General features: G+C 39.5%; 1 protein-coding gene across 1 annotated transcript in view; it reads right to left on the bottom strand.

The window, feature by feature from the left end:
• Window positions 1-20437, bottom strand: part of rbks (ribokinase) — a 38835-nt gene that overhangs the window by 483 nt on the left and 17915 nt on the right. Inside the window, exons 7-8 of the mRNA XM_041972042.1 lie at window positions 18512-18603; window positions 11914-12102 (exon numbers count right to left, since the gene is read on the bottom strand). Of these exons, the coding sequence (XP_041827976.1) occupies window positions 11914-12102; window positions 18512-18603 (281 nt within the window). The remainder of the gene's footprint in view (window positions 1-11913; window positions 12103-18511; window positions 18604-20437) is intronic.

The raw sequence follows: 20437 nt of genomic DNA, 5'->3' as shown, positions 1-20437 counted from the left end.
ATAATGAAATATATTTTTTAAATCAGCAGAAAGTTTCCACAGAATTTTGGAGTTTAGAAAAACTGACGTAGGAAAGTGAAAGCTCAGCAGAGAGCGTTACATGTTCCCTTCACTGGCTGAGGACAGGAAGAAGTTTGTTAATTGTATTTTAAAGTCAGCTGAGCAGCACATGGCTGCTTTATGGCCTCACCATAACCGCCAGCAGCTCTGCTTCTGGCTTCACGGAAAGCACATAAGTCCCCCCTTTTTTTCCCTCTTCTCATCTATTGATAAAGATGGAATGTGCTGTCTACGCCCTGGAGGGGGTTGGCTGATGGGAAAAGGCAGAGTGGTATGTAGGGACACGCTCATGTTTAACCACAAACGGCCCCCCGACACTGGTTCTCACAAGCCTGCTCCATTACTCATCACCTCGGCTCTAAACAGAGTTCATTGCACTCTTTTCTGAGCACCTCTGTCCGTCCCCCCTCCTCACCCTCTGAGCTCAAAGTAACCCCTTTGTCACCGTGATGGCTGCTGGTTTTGTGGAGATGATTCAGTGACACGGATCAGAAAATAAAAACCCTAATCCTGACCCAGTCCGAGCAGAGGGGTTCAAACAAGCTCCTACATTCAGCACATGAAAAGAAGTGCTGATCTGACATTTTAAAAAAAGCTATTTATTGCACCCCCCCGTCCTCCCCCACACACACCCTGCTTGACACTGGTATGGACTGCAGAGATGCTGGAAAGAGTGAGATCAGAGATGAAACATTTCACAGGCCTGCTGGATTTCCATCTTTAAACCTGTGGAGTGTTTATGTCTGCTGGGCAGCTGGGCCTGGCTGAACTGCAGCCAGCGTTTGGAAAACCAGGCTTTGGTGGAGTGGTCTCACTGGTTTGGCTCTGGCCCGTCTCCCAGTGAACATGTCACAGCTGAAACGATGATGCCGCCCAAGTGAGGGTTGGGAGCTGCAGCACAGTGCAGTGAAGAGGACAGTGCCAACGTGATCATGACAGGAGATAATTATTTAATTGCAGGGTTTTTATTTCTCATTCATGAGAAATAATCACCTGATGGTTCGGTGATTTGCCACCAAATCCCTGCAAAAGAACCACCTTTGTTTTTATCACAGTGTCAGGGAGGGACAGAAACGGTTTCAACTGCTGTGTCAAACTTTTTTTTATGAATAAACATCAAGCCTGTCGAGTTCAATGCTTCACCTTTAAAAGAGGCTGATCCCTCTGCCACTGACTGCACAGCTTTTTCTTTTATCTCTATTATGATAGAGTCATAGTTGGATGATTTCATTTCATAAGACCCTAAATCAAAAAAAAACTTTAAAATGTAAAATAAAAGAAGAATAAAGACAAAGACTTCTGACATGTTTCATTTGTAATATAACTTATTTCTAGATTTAACCCTTTAAATCCTGACCCAAGAAAAAAATTGGCATAAATTATAAATTTATTTATAAATGATAAAAAAGTCTCTTTTTTTCCTTTAACAAAATGTATAAAACTAAATATTTGCAAATATGTACTGTTTCTAAGTGTCAGAAGTATTGTAGTGCAAAAGGTGTCCACCAGGGGGCAGAAGACAAGTGTCAGACCGTACACAACAGGGTTTCTAGAAGTTTTTACCGTACAGTGATGCAATAAGTCTCCTAAACTGTATTTATGAATTATAATATTAAAGGATTAAAGCAATTTAAACTATTTAGTTCAATATAAACATGAATCATTTATGTTTAAAAACAACTCAGGGTTCAGGGTGAAAAATAAAATAATCTGGCATAGTGCTGTAATTAAGGTAGAATAAACATTTTTGTACATATAAAAATATTTTAGGAGCTCTTTTGGTTGATTTTTGATAACCAGCTATCAGTGAGCTGAACTGGGCCTGCAGTATTTAAAAAAAGAATGAGAGCAGAGTTTATTGTTTGAGTCTGCCATGTCCACACACAGGCAGGTTTTGGTGCGTCCATTAAAGCGTTTTTTTATTTGTTTTTTATCCTTTGGGCATTTTGTCCAAATGGAACCTGCACAATGCACCAAAGCTTTGAATCTTTTCTGGCAACATTAGAAGGAAAGACTCAAAGCTTCACTCCTACATCAGACCCCAGAATTTGCAGGACATAAACAATAAACATGAAGACAAGAAATCAAGTGCTCATTTGGTTTAGAACATAGCAGAAGAAGCATGATTGTAGATGGTACTAAATCAAAGGTACCCAGGCAAATTGTCCCCTACTCGTCACCTAGGAAACGCATCCTGTGCTGTGTAGCATTTATTTCTGAGGATGTGTAGAACTGACGAACAAAATGCAGAATTATAAACATAAAGAGATTAATGTGTAGTTATGTATACTCCCATCAGCACGTCTGCTTTCTCCATCAGTACGTGTTGCTTTACTTAACGTCTCAAATTATTCAGCAGGCATTTGGACTGAAACCACGCCTGGTTCTGCCTCTAAACATCTAAGAGCTGTAATCTGTTCACTTAATTAAAACAATCCTATTTTGCTTTGTCACTTTGAATACAACAGCTGATGGTTGCCTTTAGCAGCTCATACAACAGTCTTTGCAGACTAACAAAACAGGTCTCGGTTTTCCAGTCTAACCCTCAGCTAACTTGACTGTATGAGCCACCGTCCAACCTTCTTCTGTCTTAATAACAATGTCTCTTTCGCTGAGAATGGCATGTGACGCTACTGGATCAAGTCAATGAAGCTCAATAAGGTTGACAAGCGCTCCCCCCTTCAGCTCGCAGCCGCTGCCCTCGACACACTTTGGCGAAGGTTAGATCTGGAGGCCTGTCAATCAAGTGACACAAGCACTTGCCGTGGATGAGCAGTGATGCTGTAGCCGGTTGGCCTCACCCGCCTCATCTTGACCTCCGCTGCCTTCCCTCTGCCTCTTCTCTGCTGGTGCTCATGCTGAAGTTAGGGATTATGATGGCAGTCACCTCTGTGAGAACTCACCAGATTAACAAAGTGGCTTTGAGAACTTCTCCACTGTGCAGCGTCTTGTTAGTACGGAGACGATGTGCAGTGAAGCTTGCAACCAGAGAGCTGCTGGAACGGGGATAACAGCAGATAGTCGAGTTTCTTAGATTTAACATGAGCTGAATTTTTATCCTGATGTTTTAATATTTGTTTTCAGTTTGTGAAGGAAAACTGATCGAAAGAATCACCAGATTTTCATTTAACTCTTTAAAGAGCACGTCATTGTAATTGTTTTGTCATTGGCCCCTGAGCTCTTAGTAAATCCATTTTGTTAACTTTTCAGTTTGTTTACCTTTGTGTGAGGTTTGATTGCTACTTATTTTAATAACCGCTGTCATTGCACCCTCGTCTTCTGCAGAAGTAGCTTGTAGGCAGAACATAAAAATGGATGAAGCACCTAGGGCCTGCGTATAAAACAGTTCTATGCTCCAGTTTTCAATAACGATATTGTGCAAGAAAACGGTCATGAAATGTGCAAATCATCCCTAAAACTACAAAATAGCATTTACACTCCTGTCATTGTGTAATTAAAATAAAAAATAATAATTATGGAATCTGATACACCTAGATGCTATCTTCTGTCATCATTTCCAGTTTTTAGTACTGCAGCCACTGCTGTTTGGTCTGAATTGTAGAGACGTTGTCACACTGAGCACAGAGCTTTCTCTGTTTCTGTTCTGCACGCTAAAAAGAAGTATTAATGATGCCCTGGTAAGGTGCACAGATAAATCTCTTCTTACCTTACTTAAGTAGAAATTTTGGGTATCTATACTTTACTGGAGTAATTATTTTTCAGCTGACCTTTTACTTCTACTCCTTACATTTTAAAAATGGCCTTGTTTCATTGTTTAAAAAAAACACACAAAAATAAACCTATCAAGATAAATCGCACCATCTGGATAAAGTGAATTTGACTGTGATTGGATAACCATATACCATTCTGACACCTTATTGGTTTGTACGTGAACCATCGCACCAGTCTGTCAGGATGTAGCAGACACATGGTACACAGATGTCAAGAGAACAGGTAGCCTATAGCATCCCACTTTTTTACCATTTTAAAAATAAAATTATAGTCATTATGGCCTTTAGAATGATGTTTTAAGGAATATCATTCTAAGGAGGAGGGGTAATGCAGTGGTTTCCAACCTGGGGTCTCCAAAAAAGAGCACAGGGGTCAAGAATACATTTTTATGGGGAGAATCTCACTTTTGACAGCATGAAACCAGCAAAGTTTCAGTGCGGTGTGGATCAGGGGGTCCATGGTTTTTTAATATCAGCATGAAGAGGGTCCTCAAGGAAATAGGTTTGGAATCACTGGGGTAGTGCACTATAGGCCCCTGTGGTGCGGCCTAATGGCCTTTTTTTCCTTCCATTACTTTAATTTTTGTACATTAAGTAGTTTGAAACCAGTACTTTAACACTTTTACTTGAGTAAAAAGCTTGAGTTGATACTTCAAAACCCCAGTATCTATACTTCAACCTGAGTAATGAATGTCAATAATTTAGATATCTCTGAGGAGAGATCAAGGGTCCTCTTATTTTGCCCACATTGTCCTGAGAATGGTGTATAAAGAAAATAATTCCTGAATGTCGCTTTTCTCAACTGGTTTGGGCTTTTTCTCCCTATGCATTCAGTTTGTTGTTAGCATCAACCACTGTTAGCTACAGCCATGTGTAACTCCACCTGCTAATGACACTTGACAAACTGCTTTATCGACTCCCAACCAGTCGCTGGAAACTTGTTTGGAATATTTATAATTTTTTTATAGTTTGGAATAAAGAAGGAAACTCAAATAGTTTACATCAGAAGAAATAACTTCACAGTAAAACAAAGACGTACAGAAGACCATCAACAGAACCGGAGCGCCCACAGGCTTTGATTGACAGCAGACCTTTCTGTTAAGCATAGAAGATGGACAAAAAAATACATAAATAAACCCTCCAAAACTTATAAAGAATGTAAATCTCATAGAGCCCGCCGGACCCTGTGAAGCTTTCCAGCCTCCACAACTCGCCTCCTGCAATTCTGACAATTCTGACTCCCGTTCTCGGGTGGCAGATGGGGCTCTGAGCCATTAACTCCTGCAGCCTACTGCCTCTGTCGATGAAAGGCACCCTGGGGAGACTAGAGACCAACTGAGGAGTAGCAGTGACTCACAGTGGCTTCCATGCCTGGAAGCTTCCGGTAATACTCGGCCGAGGACGACTCCTCTGAAGTACAAGCGAGGAAGACTTTTGGTTTAATTGGTCCATTTAAGCCTTTCACACGTTTGATCCTTCCAACGTGCTTTGTGCACAGCGCTGATCAACATGACCATGAAGCCTTTAAACAGCTGCTGCGCCGCATTCGCTCCTTTAAAACTTGCTGATGTGGCAGTTTTCTGGTTGTGTCATGCTGACCCACAGTTTGCAGGGTTCAGGAATGCAACGCTCAGGAGGTATTCCCCTACCTCAGGCTTCCAGGAAGGAGTCCTGCAATTGCTTCTTACACGTCTCCTCTCATTGAAGAAGAATGGGAATAATTCGCCCATCCAGACCCACTGGGCTGCTGTAATGTCTGGTTTAGACAGCGTCGTCCACCCTTCGGACCTCCCAGGGCAGTGGAAATTGAGGCCACCCAGGCCCTGCTTGGGCTAAGAGGAGCTGGATGTGTGTTTGTGTTTAGGTTTATTCCACCCGTCCACACAAAAATGCTGTGATCTCAGAGAGAGAAGACTGCACTCAATTTAAGACAAAGAAGACAGAAATGGATGAAGCAGGAGGGAAGGAGGAGACCCACAGTAGATTGTTTGTTTCGTTATTCATCCAGATTCATGGCTCTGACTCAGACCATAATTGCTCCTGCTGTGTAGAGTGTTATTCAGTCAGCTGCAGAAGCAGATGATGATGAAATGGTTACTGTCAAATAAAAGAAGAACGTTTTCACATTCACATTAGCACCTCATTAACCAGGCTGGATCGATCAATCAGACATATTCCAGCTGGGATGAGTTGGAACAAAGCAGAGATGCACTATGTTAAACACTGGATTTGTGTTTGTCATGGCACCTGCAAGCTCAAAGAAGCATGTAAACTGTAGGTGAGTCAGTGTGTTGATGTTCAAAAACTTTTGCATTGCATTCTAATGCAACCACGACACGAGGGAGAAATCATTTCTGGGAGAGAGAAAAAGGCTATAACAACACCAGTAATCACAACCAGGAGGCCTGTTTTACCAGAACAAGCGAAGAAGAAGTGAGTGATAATGACTTGTTGTGTCTTTTCTATTCCAGTACAAAAAAAAAGAAAAAAAAAAGCTTACTGGAAGAGGGATTACGATGTCCAAAACAGTTAAACACAACAGGATTTATGAGCCCATCAAAGAACAGAAGAACTGTGTGAGTGTTGGAGGGGGGGCATGCAGCAGGCCCGACCACAGCTTTCTGCTGACTGGTGCAGGACTGAGAGGTGAGTCACAGAAGAGGAGGAATATACGGGTGGTTGGTGAGGACTATGGGGGGCTATTGGAAAAGAATGAAATCAATGAATGAGGGTAGCTACGGTTCATCTTATGAAGGGAAGAAGTCAGATACTACAAGAAAACAAGTATTTTATTCCTGTAAAGTAATAAGCAGACACTGCTGTTCATTGCAGCTGTAACACACAACTTCTAAATGAGTCTTTTCTGCAACTGGAAAGTGTTGAAACAGGCCTCGTTTATTCATCTGTTGCTTCCAAGCTGACCAAGCTCACCATTTTCATGTTTTAAAGTGGTCTCTCCTCTTCTCCAAGCTTTCTGTGGCCTTTCAAAGTTTCTCTTTGGATGTTGGCTGCAACTTAACAAAGAAAAGGATCTGAAGGCACTTTACTAGCAGCCTGTCACAAAGACACATCATTTGTCCCCATCTGTTTGGCTAAATCTATGAAAAACAGGAAAGATGAGACAATTTGACAGACAAAAAACAGGATTTTAGCAGCAACAAGATGTTTCCCAAAGAGCTGTTAGCTGGAAACTTGGTACATCTTAGCGGAGTGGGCAGTCTGTCCTTAAAATATTTGAGAGAGCTGGACAAGTGGAGGACAAAAGAAGAAGTGAACTGTATCTGAAAGGGATACCCTAAAGAAATAGTAACAAAGACCTGAACCAGGACCTGAGAGATGAACCTGGACCTTCAGCTGATCCATCTGCTGTTGGCTGAAGCCTCATCAGAAATGGTTTCCATGGAAACGTGGCTGTCAAGAAGCCATTCTAAAGGAAGGGAAACAGGAAAAGGCTGAGGTATGTCACATGACCCAAGATCTGGACTGAAGATCAGTGGCTACAGGTCTGATGGAGGGATGGATCCTCCCCAGAACCCAGACCTGTCCAGGGATCATTTGGACAGAGAATGGGAAAAACGGCCAAAACATCCAAAGAAGAGCTTTAGAAAGTCCTTTAAAAAGTCTGGAGAACTAGTCTCTACATAGGCAGTAGCGCTGTAGTAGTAACACTAGCACTGTTTGGCCTATTTAGACAAATCCGGGTTCTCTTCCATGGATTTGAGTAGTGTGAGCATACGTTCGCACTCTAGTGTGGACCAAAGCGAACTCTGGTCTGCTTGAAAACCGGGTTCATTTGCAAGTGAAAGCAAATAGACCATCCAGAGAACCGAAGAGGAAGTGACGTAGGACGTCAACATGTTGGAGAGCTCGCTACCTGTCCTGCTGCTCGGACTGGACAGATTCTTGTGAAAGAAAAACAGAAACACAGAAACTGGATAAATTTATTTACTTCCGGTGAACGAGCCAGTTCCGGTTTTGGCCTGTCGATGAACTGGACGTCGTTTGTCGGGCTTCATTAGGCAAAATATCGCCCTCTAGTGAGGCGTGTTGTTACTGCATGACATGTTTTAGTGGTTTGAGCTGCTTGAGTCTGGTGTGTGAAAACAAACCAAATGGAAGGATGGTGCCACATCTTTTGAGTCCAACCGACTATCCTGATCTGAACGCGCCGCTACGGAAATGACAGAAAGCTTGATTGTGTTAAAGAAAAAATATTTATGAACTTGTTAAATTTATTCATGTATGTTTCATAAAACACTACACTTGTTTCCTGTTTTTCTGACTATATCTAAAGTATTGGGGGGATGCTTAAAGGTTACTCACTGTACTGTAAACACACTCAGGGTTTTTCTGGCTGCTGTTTTTTCCCCTCTTTCTCAACATCTAATGTGGGCTGAATTTACAGCTCAGATCAGACGCCTGTAATGGTTTAACTCCAGCTTTTGGAAATGAATGCACAACAAATGTCTCTGAGGAAAGTTTTATGCAATAAAATCCATTACAGAAATATTTAAGCCTCTTCAGGTCTGATTGAAGTGAAGGCGTGATCAACACCACTGCGCGATGACGTGTTTGGCTGCTGCAACAGAAGCCTCACAAAAGCCTCTGTGGCAGGAAACGCTAACACGGAGCCCAGGCTTGTGTGACGAAAACAAACCACAGAGTCCGGTGTGAAATGAATCAACACACGCTCAGCCCTCCTTTAAAGTTTAGAATCAGTTAGTAGGAAGCAGGCGGTGGTCAAGACATCCACGCCGATCTCCACCAGAGAAACAGATAACTTTGAGATGGATACACAGAAAAAAGAGTGTGACTTCTCTTATGTCTGTGAAGGAGAAGAAATTTCTTCTAGAGTTAATAGGTGGGCAGAATCGCATAATTTCCCATGTAAAACTTTCCTTTTTACTAGGGTTAGGGTTTTTACTAATCTTTTTACTACATCCTGCTATTAAAATCAATAAAACGTGGAACAACTCAGAACAGTTGACACTATTTCTAGGAAATGATACATCACATGTTTTCATGGAATGAATGAAAATAGTAAAGTGTTGTACGTTCGGACATGTTTTTGTAATAAGATGAATATTTGGTGCTCAAACAAACCTGCAGAAATTTGAATTTTCAATGAAAAGGTCTGCTTGACTGACTTTATAATAAAAACTCGCCACACAACGCAGGACAGTAACTATTTCAGCTGTTAATTAAACTGGTGATTAATTGTCTCTTAATTCAAGATTACATATTTTTAACTTTAAAAACCCTATTTTACAATTACAAAAGATACGATGAGATAAAATAAGATGAGATGAGATGAGATAAGCTTTATTGTCATTGCACTGTTAGATACAACAAAGTTGAGGGTGCTCACTCGGAGCCACTGTGCACCATAAAATTAAAAAGAAAAAAAACAGATATTCCCTTAAATTAGAGATAATAGACCAATACATAAACAGAATTAAAAACTAGGATATATGAGTTAAAATTGAAGGTGCTGAAAAAAGGATGACCATTAAAAAAGTCAATAATTAAAATATTAGAACTAGCTAACTAAGTAACTAACTAAGTTCAAGAGTAAAATTGTACTATTATAATGACTTAATGAGTAAAACAAACTCTGTTTATTCTACTTTACATGTTTTTACTTTGAAAGCTTATACATAAATATTAAAAGTGCACAAATGAAAAAGTTTATTTTTAATAGGAAAAAATTCCTCAGGTGCTTTAAATTTCCAGAAAACCCCCATGTTTCAGAACATTTTGTAAAAATGAATGAAGGTGTTCCAACATCTCTGCAGGCTGATAAATGTATTAAACTGTGTCTCTGTATGAGTAAATTTATGTACAAAAACAGAAATGTGGAGATTCATTCTTTTAGTTGGATTTAGAAAATAGGTTTATAAATCTCAAATATTATGTCATTTTAATTCTAATGACCTAAAATTACAATTATACATATATAAAAACTAAAAGTAAATAGACAATGAAAAGCGACAGTAAAGACAAAGCACTGTTTTACTGAATATGACAAAAATCTATTTTATTTATCGTCTCAGATCTGGAACAGAAGAAAACCTGATAAATGATGAAAAAAGTCATGAAAATGATAAAATGCAAAAGCATATTAAAAAAAAAAGTGTCAGATTACATGACAGCCAGCATCAGCGCTGCGATGATGAACAACAGCATGAAACATGCAGCGATGCATCAGCCCATGTCAGCTTGTGTCGGTGGATCAGCGTAAAAAAGGGGGAAAAAAAGGAGAAAACTCCCTGAAACAGTCATTTTACATCTATTCTGGCTTTTACCTGCTTTTATAAGCAACAGCTCATGCAGGAAAAAGCACACTATATGTTTGTATGTGCATATTGTTCATGCATTCAGCCCCAGGGGTGGTTAAATTTTATGGATTATTCCCGTTTTCCTTCCCTAAATGAAGAAAGAAAGTAAGTTGTATAAAGAGGGTTGTCTGCTGGTACAGCGGCAGATAGATGGGTAGAGATAAAAACTTGTTGACACTAACACGGTTGATTAAATGCTAAAAAAAATTCCAATTAGGGAGGGTGATTTGTTGAATAATATAAATAATACATAAAACTAAACACAGCAATTTAATAAAATCTCAAAACTAAGCAATAAGTAGAACTGAAATGTTCAAATAAATTTCAAATGTTTAGGAATTTATCTTCTTATTTCTTTTGACCTTGTTCAGATGAAGCAGAGAAAATGATCATGTACTACGTGTCGGCTCCTCTGTGTTTCCGGATAGAACTTCCCTGATGGAAAACTTTATTCTTTCCAGCATTGAGCTTCATCATAGAGCATTTTTATCAATGTCCACCATAAATCTGCACTCCGACTGAAACCTGGCCTTCTGCAGACCTTTCTTTGGGCTGAAATCAAATCAAATCAAATCAAACTTTATTTATATAGCACCTTTCATACATAGAAATAGCAACTCAAGGTGCTTTACAGAGAGTAAAATCCCCCAGAACCCCAACCCAATAGCAGCAAGCCCACCCCCCACCCCTTCCCATCAAACACACACACATCACAGAGGATAAAAGCAAGTTAAAAGGACCAAGGAATGTCTTTCCTGACTCGGCATTCTCATCCTGAAACATGAGCTCAGCATCACCAAACCTTGAAAGTGTCCAACATTTCCTGTTTTTACTGTAGAGCTGCCATCTCCTCTGGTCCTTCACCTGATGGTGGAAATTCCAGCATCATCTCCTCGTCTGATGCAGATGGTGATTCATCACTGAAAACCACTTTCATCTAATCATCCACAGACCATGACTCTAACTGTGTTTTCTTCTGTTTAGCTGTTAGTGTGGGTTTATTTTTGGCTCTTCTGGATGCAGATCCTGTCTCCTTTAACTGGTTTTATACATTTCAGTCACACATATTTACTCCTCTTCCTGCCCACTGGTGTATTTTGTTGCATCTTTTCCTTTTTTAAAGGTATGTTAGTTTAATTTATTTGTCCTGTCTTCCTTCGTCTGCCTGAATGTTTCCATTTCACATAACATATTTTTTATACTGAGCTACCTTCTTTTATTGTTGAGTCCATGTTTCCTGCCAGGTTCAGCTCATCAAGCTCTGGAAACAGTCCTGTCATCACCCATCTGCATACGTAGACTTTCTAAACATTTATTTTTTTACAGTATTGGCCTGACAAGTGCCAGAAAGCAATAATGCACATAAATTTCAGTAAATTATTTAAAGATTTTAAGAATTTCAGCTGTTTTGTTTCTTAATAAAAAGCTGAATGAACATCATCTCGGTGTGGCCACTCCATTTTCCTTGCCAGGGGTCATAAATCACATCCTCACGATATGCATGTGACATGAAAACTACCTGAACAGCCCTTTTTCTACAGAAGGATCCAATCCATTGCCATTAAGAGCAAACATAGTTATTTAGATTAGATCTTAGCTCATTGTACAAGAGTATTGCAGTTTATGTCTCACAACTACTGTTTGATCAGCGCTCAATTCAACTGAAAGGTCTTTAGAGGTCCGGGTGACTTGCACAACTTTGAAGAAGGATGGAAGCTTTTGGCTGAATGTACACAAACAGTTAGGGTGACGGAGAGAAATAAGAGTGTTTGTGTTATTCTTACCGTAGTATCTACTGCTGCTACTGCTGTAGCTGGAACATGCGTCGATGCCGACCCCTGTGCCTTAAGCACCACACAGCCCTGGGGTCCCAAAGTGATGATGACCGCCCCGCAGCCTCTCCTCAGCAGCTCCTGAGCGGCGCGATGTGCCTCTTCCACATCATGAACCGGGCAGCCGGTGAGCAGCTCTGCCTGTGAGCAGGTAAATAAATCAGAGCCGCTTCAATCAGAGGTTGGAAAATATGATTAAAGACAAAGAAACACCCAAACTGGTGTGGGATAAATCAGTAAGTAAATAAATAAATAAACAGCATAATGGAAAATCCCCAAGGCAAAACCAAAAGCCGTGTGCTGTATTTTTTTATTTATTAAAAAAAAAAAAAATGCATTTTATCATCTTAATGGTCCAGTTAAAAATATCACAACCATATCTGTCCACAGATCTGTAATTAGGAGTCAGTTCCTTCCCTGCTGTAGCTCACTGTTAACAGCTCTGCTATGAGTCAGCTCTTAATTACACGCTGACCGTGGTCAAACAGGCTCATAAAACACAGTCTGAGCGGGATTTGCAGGAACCATCAGCGGTCTGCCAGCCACACATTCTCAAAGAGAAGATCCTCTGACTTCATCTGGTTCCAGCATGACTAAGCTGTGACAGAGCAGGACGCAACAGCTGATGTTTGGGAGTCTTTGAGTAAACTCAGAACCACAGTAGCTCTCCTCAGAGTCCCTGACGAAGACAAGCCACATCATTGTTTACCCACAGCTTTGAAGCTCCTCACTGATCCTGTTTTCATAGAGCAAATCTTATCTTTGTACATGAAATAAATCCCCTACAAAGCACTATTTTATTACAAGTTTTAATGTTATTCATGTTTAGAATCAGAAGGAGGTGATTTTAATAAACATTCAGGCCAAATATAAGCATTTCAGTGGCATTTTTTGTCTCTGTTGACCATTGTGCTGCATTTTTACAGTTTTATTGTTCTTTTACATGATTCACGTGTATATATTTGCTTTTTTCTGTTAATTCTGTTGCCTTTGCAGCATTTTAAAAGTAATAATAAAGCTCTGATGAGCTGCTGAGCTTTAAAAAAAAAAGCAGCTATGAACATTAAAAAGTGTTCCAATATTTCATTTGACTTAAAGTTTATCCAGTTTGTCTGATTTTTCTCTGCGTGCCTGCATATAAATAATAACACCCTGCTACTTGTATCAAGTATTTATTTTTATCTTGGTTATCTGAAATGCAAATATATTTTTAATATTTTGTCTGCACACATATCACCTGATCATGCTGAAGTTCCCTCCACTTCCATCCAGGTAAAGAGTTTCCACATAGAAGGAATCTTTTGGAAGTCATTTGGACTGTTACACTGCAAATCATTTGACACTTGCTTAGATTGAATTTTGTTTTTAGACATGCAAGATGAGCTACCAGGTTTTAAGTTATTTTTCAACAATTAAATTAAAAGATGGGGTGAAGTTTCTAAAAAAAAAAAATAAAAAGAGAAAATAAAAACAGTAAATGATCGGGTCTTTTCTTGAATTATAAATTCATTTTTCTGCAGACTTTCCCTCAATTTACTTATTTATTTTTCTGCAAATTTAAAATGGCTCTGTTAAAAGCACCGGCTGCATTTAACACATCCACATGAAAGAAAACATCTTATCAGGCTCATATGAAAGCGTGTGGTGGATCCAGTTTGGCTCCGGCGGTCCTCAGGTGGACATCAAAGATAACTCCCCTCACTGTAAAGCACTTCAGCGTAGCATGTGGGCTGAGGATCAAAGAGCGCCTGCACTTTGTCATCAGTAAGCCTCCCTTTCACCCTCCTACCCCCAAGCATGAGCACAGTGGAGACCACACACACACACATCTACCTGTGCAGAAAGTGTGCCAGTTACAGTATCGCATGGGAGGGTCAAGACGCAGCTGCCATGACTGTTGAATAGACCACGACCCCCCCATCCCTCCTGTGATCTGTGAAAGTGAACCCGGGACACTTCAAAAATAAACCGCCCAGCGTATCAGTGCTTTCAGAGCCCGGAGCCACCCCGCTCCACTCAGATGCCAAAAGAGAAGAAGAGCCGTTTTGTTAGTCATCAGCTTCACACCAGGGCAGGGAATCAATCCACCTCCCTCTGTGTGCACCAATATGAGCAGAATTAGCACTTTCTTGCTATTTGAGAGCACCTTTTTTTTTTTTTTTTTCCAAGCGTATGTATAAAATTGTTGACAATGTGGGTGTATATCCAAGAAAATATGTGTTTATGCATTAAGATAAGGTGCTATTGTTAGATTTTTATGTTCAGATAGTTCTTTTCTCCTCAGCTTTACATGCTTCAGACCTGCACTTTTTTCCTTTCTGATATTATTCATCCTTAAAGACAGGATTTCTCACTTTATTTGACATGCACACCCTGACCCCTCTTAGGAAAGCTTTCTGTCATTTCTTTAAGTAGTCTCCAGGAATAGTTCTCCAGGCTTCCTGGAGGACTTTCAAAAGCTCTTCTTCAGATGTTCCTGCTCCATCAGACCTGTTGCCACTGATTTTCAGTCCAGTTCTTGTGTTATTTAGCACAGAGATCCCCAACTCCGGTGCTCAAGGCCCACTCTCCTGTAGACTTTCAATGCTTTTCCGGCTTCTACGCACCTGACTCAAATTAATGGCTCAGTAATAGACTTGTGCAGCACTTCTCAGAGATCCATTTAATTTATATCAGGTGTGTTGCAGCAAGGAACCATCAAATATCTGCAGACAACACTGGTTCACCCCTTGAATTAGGAGCCTTTTAAAAAAACTATTCTTCTGCAAATGGCCATATACAAGAATAGTACTGAAAATGAGTGAAAATGCAGCAAAATTCCAAAGAAAACTTTAAAAAGACCTTCAGAAAGCAGATCTATTCATTTGAAGAGCACTTTAAAAGATTACAATAAAATCTAAGGAGCAAAATATAAAGAAATAAGGTCTGGATCCGGATGTTTGCACAGTATTGTGAAATAATGCGATGCAGCCTAATAGTTTCCAAACATGACATTTTCTGGGGGAGTTGTGTATAATTCACACTGACATTGTAAGAACCTCAAAACATGAACAACTGAGTTCATATAAAAAAAATAGTGCTAATAAGATAAGATACGTTCAAATAAATGTGTTCATATCAACATGAAAAACGGTCTCCAGAGCGACTCATCCACCTCCTCCGCCGCCTGTGTGCTCTAATCAGACCCCACTCTGAAGTATTTCTGCTTGTCTCACATGGAGAATCTCATGCTGTGAAGTTAACATGTGAAAAAGCAACAGTAGAGAAAATCCACACTTGATTCTCCACACATTTTCCAGATATTTTCTGGTGTTCATGTGTGAAAACGGCTTAAAACAAGTGCTGCCTGGTACTGCTGAGTCTGGAGTCATCCCCTGTTTGCTGCGTACTTTGTTCAATAAGGACGAGAGATTTCAAATCCATTTTTGTAGTAAAAGGCTGTGCACACGTTGCAGGACAATATTAATAAAAAATAATGACTTATTTAGACATTTGTAGAGTGGATGCAAAGATGACAATAAAACTAAAGCAAATTTGCTGCATTAAACTGCATGTTAAAACTACCATTAAAAAATAAAATAAGCCCAAAGACAAGTATTTAAATTCTCAAATAGTCTGAAAATAAAAAAGAAAAAAAAAAAAACTGGACACTTTAAGCTGAGGAAAACTCGGTGGCACTCTAAGTTCAGCAGATGTTTATTTTATTTTTTAAATCTGACTTCATCTTGAGTAAAGTGTCAGCAGAATACTAATACCTGTCCCTGGGTGGTGTATTTCTAAGCTCTTTCAACCCCTGCATACGGCATAATAAATAACATGACAGCACCTCCGTGACCTGACACCCGTAAAAAAGGTGGGAAGACATGTTAGGCTTTCGTCAACTCTCCCTTTCATGTTCCCACACCTGGCAACGGCACCTTGACGCCCTGCATCACCACATCAAATAAAGACTCCCTGGCAAACTCGCATCCACTTTATCCCCAAGGGGATGTCTGACTCAGCCAAAGAGCACATCTGCCCTGTTGTTTTTACTGCCATTCCCATCTATCCTGCCCCCTGCCGCTCATCCATCATCACCTGACAGTCAACACTCAGGGTGCCTCCACAAGGCTTTTACTGTAAAAGGTGGAGACATATTTGTTGTCGTCTTCATAGCAGAGAGTTCACACGGATGGATGGAGGCTGTGGAAGGGGGTCAATGGTGTGACGGTGGAGTTCATAACCCAGGATGTGGAGATATGTTGGGGCATGTAACATCTGAAACCTTTCATCATTTCCCTCCAATGCTGCTGATTGGACATCTGCTTATTTTTTTTTTTGCATTAACCAATCATGCAAGAGTAAAAGCAGAAGGACTGTGGCGTTTATCTGCTCTAATCTGCAGAGTAGCCTACAGCCAACAGCTGTAAGCAGGCATCGCTTTCACGGCCAAAACACAGATCATTAACTGACTGAGTTAGCTTGTAAGGTTAGAGGTTGTTAAATAATCTGCTGTAGCTCCTCCACTGGCAAACTTTTCTTGCCCTCAAATCAATCTGGTGAAGTTTTGAAAGCTTTTATTCAACCTGCAAAAAGCCCCAGGCAGAAATGCAGCAAAAATCATAAAAAAAGAAATAAATAAATCTTTTGCCTGTTTCAGCGTGGATGGGAAAACATTACAGTGTGTCACAGGTGAGAAGATTGAAATGTTTTAAAGATAAAAATATCTCAGAAATTAAGCTTAAAAATGTTTTGCTTCACGCCATACACGTAAACCCTGCTATTAGATTTAAATTAAAAAAATATATACATCAGAATACGAGGTTAACTGGAGCTGGAACTTATGGAGCTATGCTACGCTAACTTAAAGAGCCCAAAATATACCAATTAATCTTATCATAAATATATTTTCTGGCATATGGGACTTGGTTTACATATTTTATTGTTAAAGAAAAAGACAATCTTTAAAAAAATGTGTTAAATGTTGCAGATCCTGTCATCATTTCATTTTCTTTTGAAAAGCTGCAGTTTAGCCCCTGTCACTTTAAGGTTGCCTTGCTAACGGGCCTGGGCAGCTCTGATTGGTCAGCTGCTTAATTACTTTAATTACTTTAAGGTGTGCCATACTTGTCCTTAGGGAAGGTGGAATGTAAATATGTTTAATTGACACTTTAATCTAATTTCAGGCAGTTTAGCAGCAGATTTTCTGGGAAAATATTGGCACATTGACAAATTTAAACCTAAAAATTTCACCAAACAAATATTTTATGACACAAAAATGTTCATTTTAATGAAAGCAATGAAGAACAAAACAGTTAGCCTGATTTAATAATACAAATAACGTAATTTACTAATTGTTTTATACCAGTTATGCTCTAAAGCCCGAATAAACGTGTTGCTGCTGTGTTTTGTGTTAGAACAAGTGTATACTGTAGCTTTTCATGTTAGATCTTATCTTTCTTATGTTTGAACATGTTGCTGCTATGACCAACAAATTGTCTTCCAGGGATTACTAAAGTATTCTGATTTTAAAACATGTCTACACTTCTGCACAACCATGTGGGAAGGTGCCACAACAGCAGATTTTAAATGAATGCTACAAACACAGAAACTAAATGAAAAAAGGTATAAAAAAGGGCTTTATAGAGAAATATACCACCAAATACTTAATGAGACATTATATATGATTTACAGAAATTACATTTAGACTGTTAATGCAGTGAAGTTTACATCAATCTCAAAGGAAACACATTTTTATACATTAAACATTAGTGAGCACAGTCCCTGAATCGTAAGAAATAGCAGATGTATGTGCAAACAGTGCACTGAAGTTACTGCATGAAGCTGTTATTACACTCAACAGCTGAATTTAACTGAATTTAATGGGAACCCTCTGGTTCTTAGCAGGATTTTAATATGAGCAGAAACATGCAAACATGCAATTCAGTTCAACAAAATTTGAAAAACAGCAAGATTATTTTTTAAATAGATGAGAAAACATATTTAATTTGAAATGTTTTGTTTCTTAAACACACATCTTACTCATAGTTATGCATGTTTTGTTTAATCTGAATAGCTTGCACTGGGAGCTGATGGTCTTTTAATTGGTTTTTAGCCTGCAGTTAAAAGTGGTCCAGCATTTAATTGAACCCTGTTTTCTATTTGGGGAAATATAGTTTCTATCTTTTAGGAATATCCTGCTTTGTCAGGTTTTGATTTTCAGAAAACCTGTAATAAAAATTAGTTTTTACTATTTTGCTAGCTAATGCTAATTTATTTATTGATTTAACACATTTTTAAAGACTTTTAAATCATTTTGAGGTATGTCTGCCACCACAGCCATTCACACACACATTCATACACTTATGTCAGAAGATGCCATGCAAGGCACTCAACCACAACCCATCAGGAGCAATTTGGGGTTCGGTGTCTTCTCTTAACATGAACTCAACTTGGCCAAGGATTGAACCGGCAGCCTCAGGTTACAAGACGACCTCTCTACCTTGCTGAGCCACGCCGCCCCCTACATGCTGTGGTGATAAAAGTGTGTGTCTGAATCATCACCTCATACCTCAGACTCATTGCAGCAAAACACATCAGAGACTCCATAGAAATTGGGATCCAGTTCAGGAATGGCTGGTGCTGGGTTGAATATCGTCTTCACTGCAAGGCACACACAATAATTAACAAACAAAATGATTTCTTAGCCTCACTGACAAGATCTGGCAACTCCTTCATTAAACTTCCAATATGAGCAAAGGTTAGGCTAATGCTGGAGGTTATTCTGGCAAAGCTCACATGAATGAGCTTTTATATACAAATAAATATATATTTATATGTATAATAACAGCACTTATAATAAATTAAATTAGCATTCTCATGTAAAAATGCAGAGACGACCTGACATCCTGCAGCATTTTGCAAGTTTAGCAGTTCCAGGTTTGGTGAGAGGGAAGAGGGTTCAGCATGACATGTAAGCACATATATGTGTGTCAGTGTGTGGGTGTAATGAGTTGTGACCCTCTCTATGCGTTAAGGAGCGCAAGAGAGCGAGAGTGTGTGTCAGAAGTAATCCTCTGTATGTGTTGCAAATCGCTGTCTGATGCATATTCATGAGCAGAGAGCATTAATGCATCTAATACCATGATTTCTGTGTATGTGTGAGGATAAGCCCAGCTTGACGAGGCGATTAATTCTGATATCTCTGTGTACAAAATAAAGCCTTGTGTGAGGGTGAGCGTCTGAGGGAAATGTACGTATCAGTGCTGGTGACATCAAAGTCTGTTGTGCCAAAGTGTGTGTGTTTGCGTGGGCACATAAGAGAGCAGCTGCGTGGGTTTGCGATGGGCTTTGGCCACCTGGCGCTTTGAGGTGGATGTTGGACTGCTCATGAGTAAAAGTGGAAATAATTTCTCTTTTTCACGCATGCAGGACTTGTGCTGTATTTATGTAAACCAATGAGCCAAAGACAGGGCTCAGGGAAGCGGCTCTTTGCCTATAGCTCTTCATCAGTTTCTTATCACTTTAGTTTTCAGTGATTTCTGGAATGTGATGCCTCAGTTTAATGTAAAAAAATATAATCTTTAAGAGATTATGAAGCTTTCAAGCCAATGTGGAGATTCTTATACCAAATAATATAATGAATTATTGCTGATACAAGCACATAAAACTGGATAAAAACCTGCACATTCATCACATCTGTAGTTCTAGCTCTACCTACATTGTTTAATCAGTTGTATCGGGTTCATAATGAAAGAGTAGTGCAATCAGATGAGACATTATAGGACTGTATTTCTATCTCCCTAACCATTCATTTTCTGCTACTTATCTCTGAGAAAACAATTTGAGCATATATGTGTATATATGTGTGTTTTCTTTGTGTATATGTGCTCTATGTTCATTTAATGTGTGTGTGTGTGAGAGAGAGAGAGCAAAAGAAAGTATTTTTGTGATAAACTTGGGTGTGTTTGATTCCTTGTGTTTTTAAATATAATGTCACCAACATTCTCAGATGAACAGATCAGATTATGCATTTAACTTGACAACTCATAAATAATCAAATGATGGAGAGGAGAAGTAGAGAAATAATGCACGAATATGGAAGTCATATCAAGAGCATAAACAAAGAAAGCTTCATGTGTTGCTCGTGCTTTTGTCTAACTCAGGCCATATTATTTATATCCACAGACCAACCAGCTTCAGTGCTGACAGTAGATGTCCAGGTGTTCATCAAGTTTACATGCAGTGATTAACTGGAAACCAGCTGGAGATGGGATCTCATCAATACCCATACGAAAGCAGCTTGAGCGAAATCCCTCATCCACGAATGCATGACGGAATCTGCCTCACTGATGCTGCTCTGCACGTCACATGAACTGACGTGTGTGTCTCAGGTTGCTTTGTTTTACTCTCCAGGTGTTAGTGAAACCACACAAACCAACACTCACACACATATATATACTCACAGCTGCTGGGACAGATGTGGCAGTTCTAGGAT

Source organism: Melanotaenia boesemani, chromosome 20 (genome assembly GCF_017639745.1).
Source record: "Melanotaenia boesemani isolate fMelBoe1 chromosome 20, fMelBoe1.pri, whole genome shotgun sequence".
Lineage (NCBI taxonomy): Eukaryota > Metazoa > Chordata > Actinopteri > Atheriniformes > Melanotaeniidae > Melanotaenia > Melanotaenia boesemani.
The sequence above is the reverse complement of the archived record's forward strand: the minus strand, read 5'-3'. Positions and strand labels throughout refer to the sequence as shown.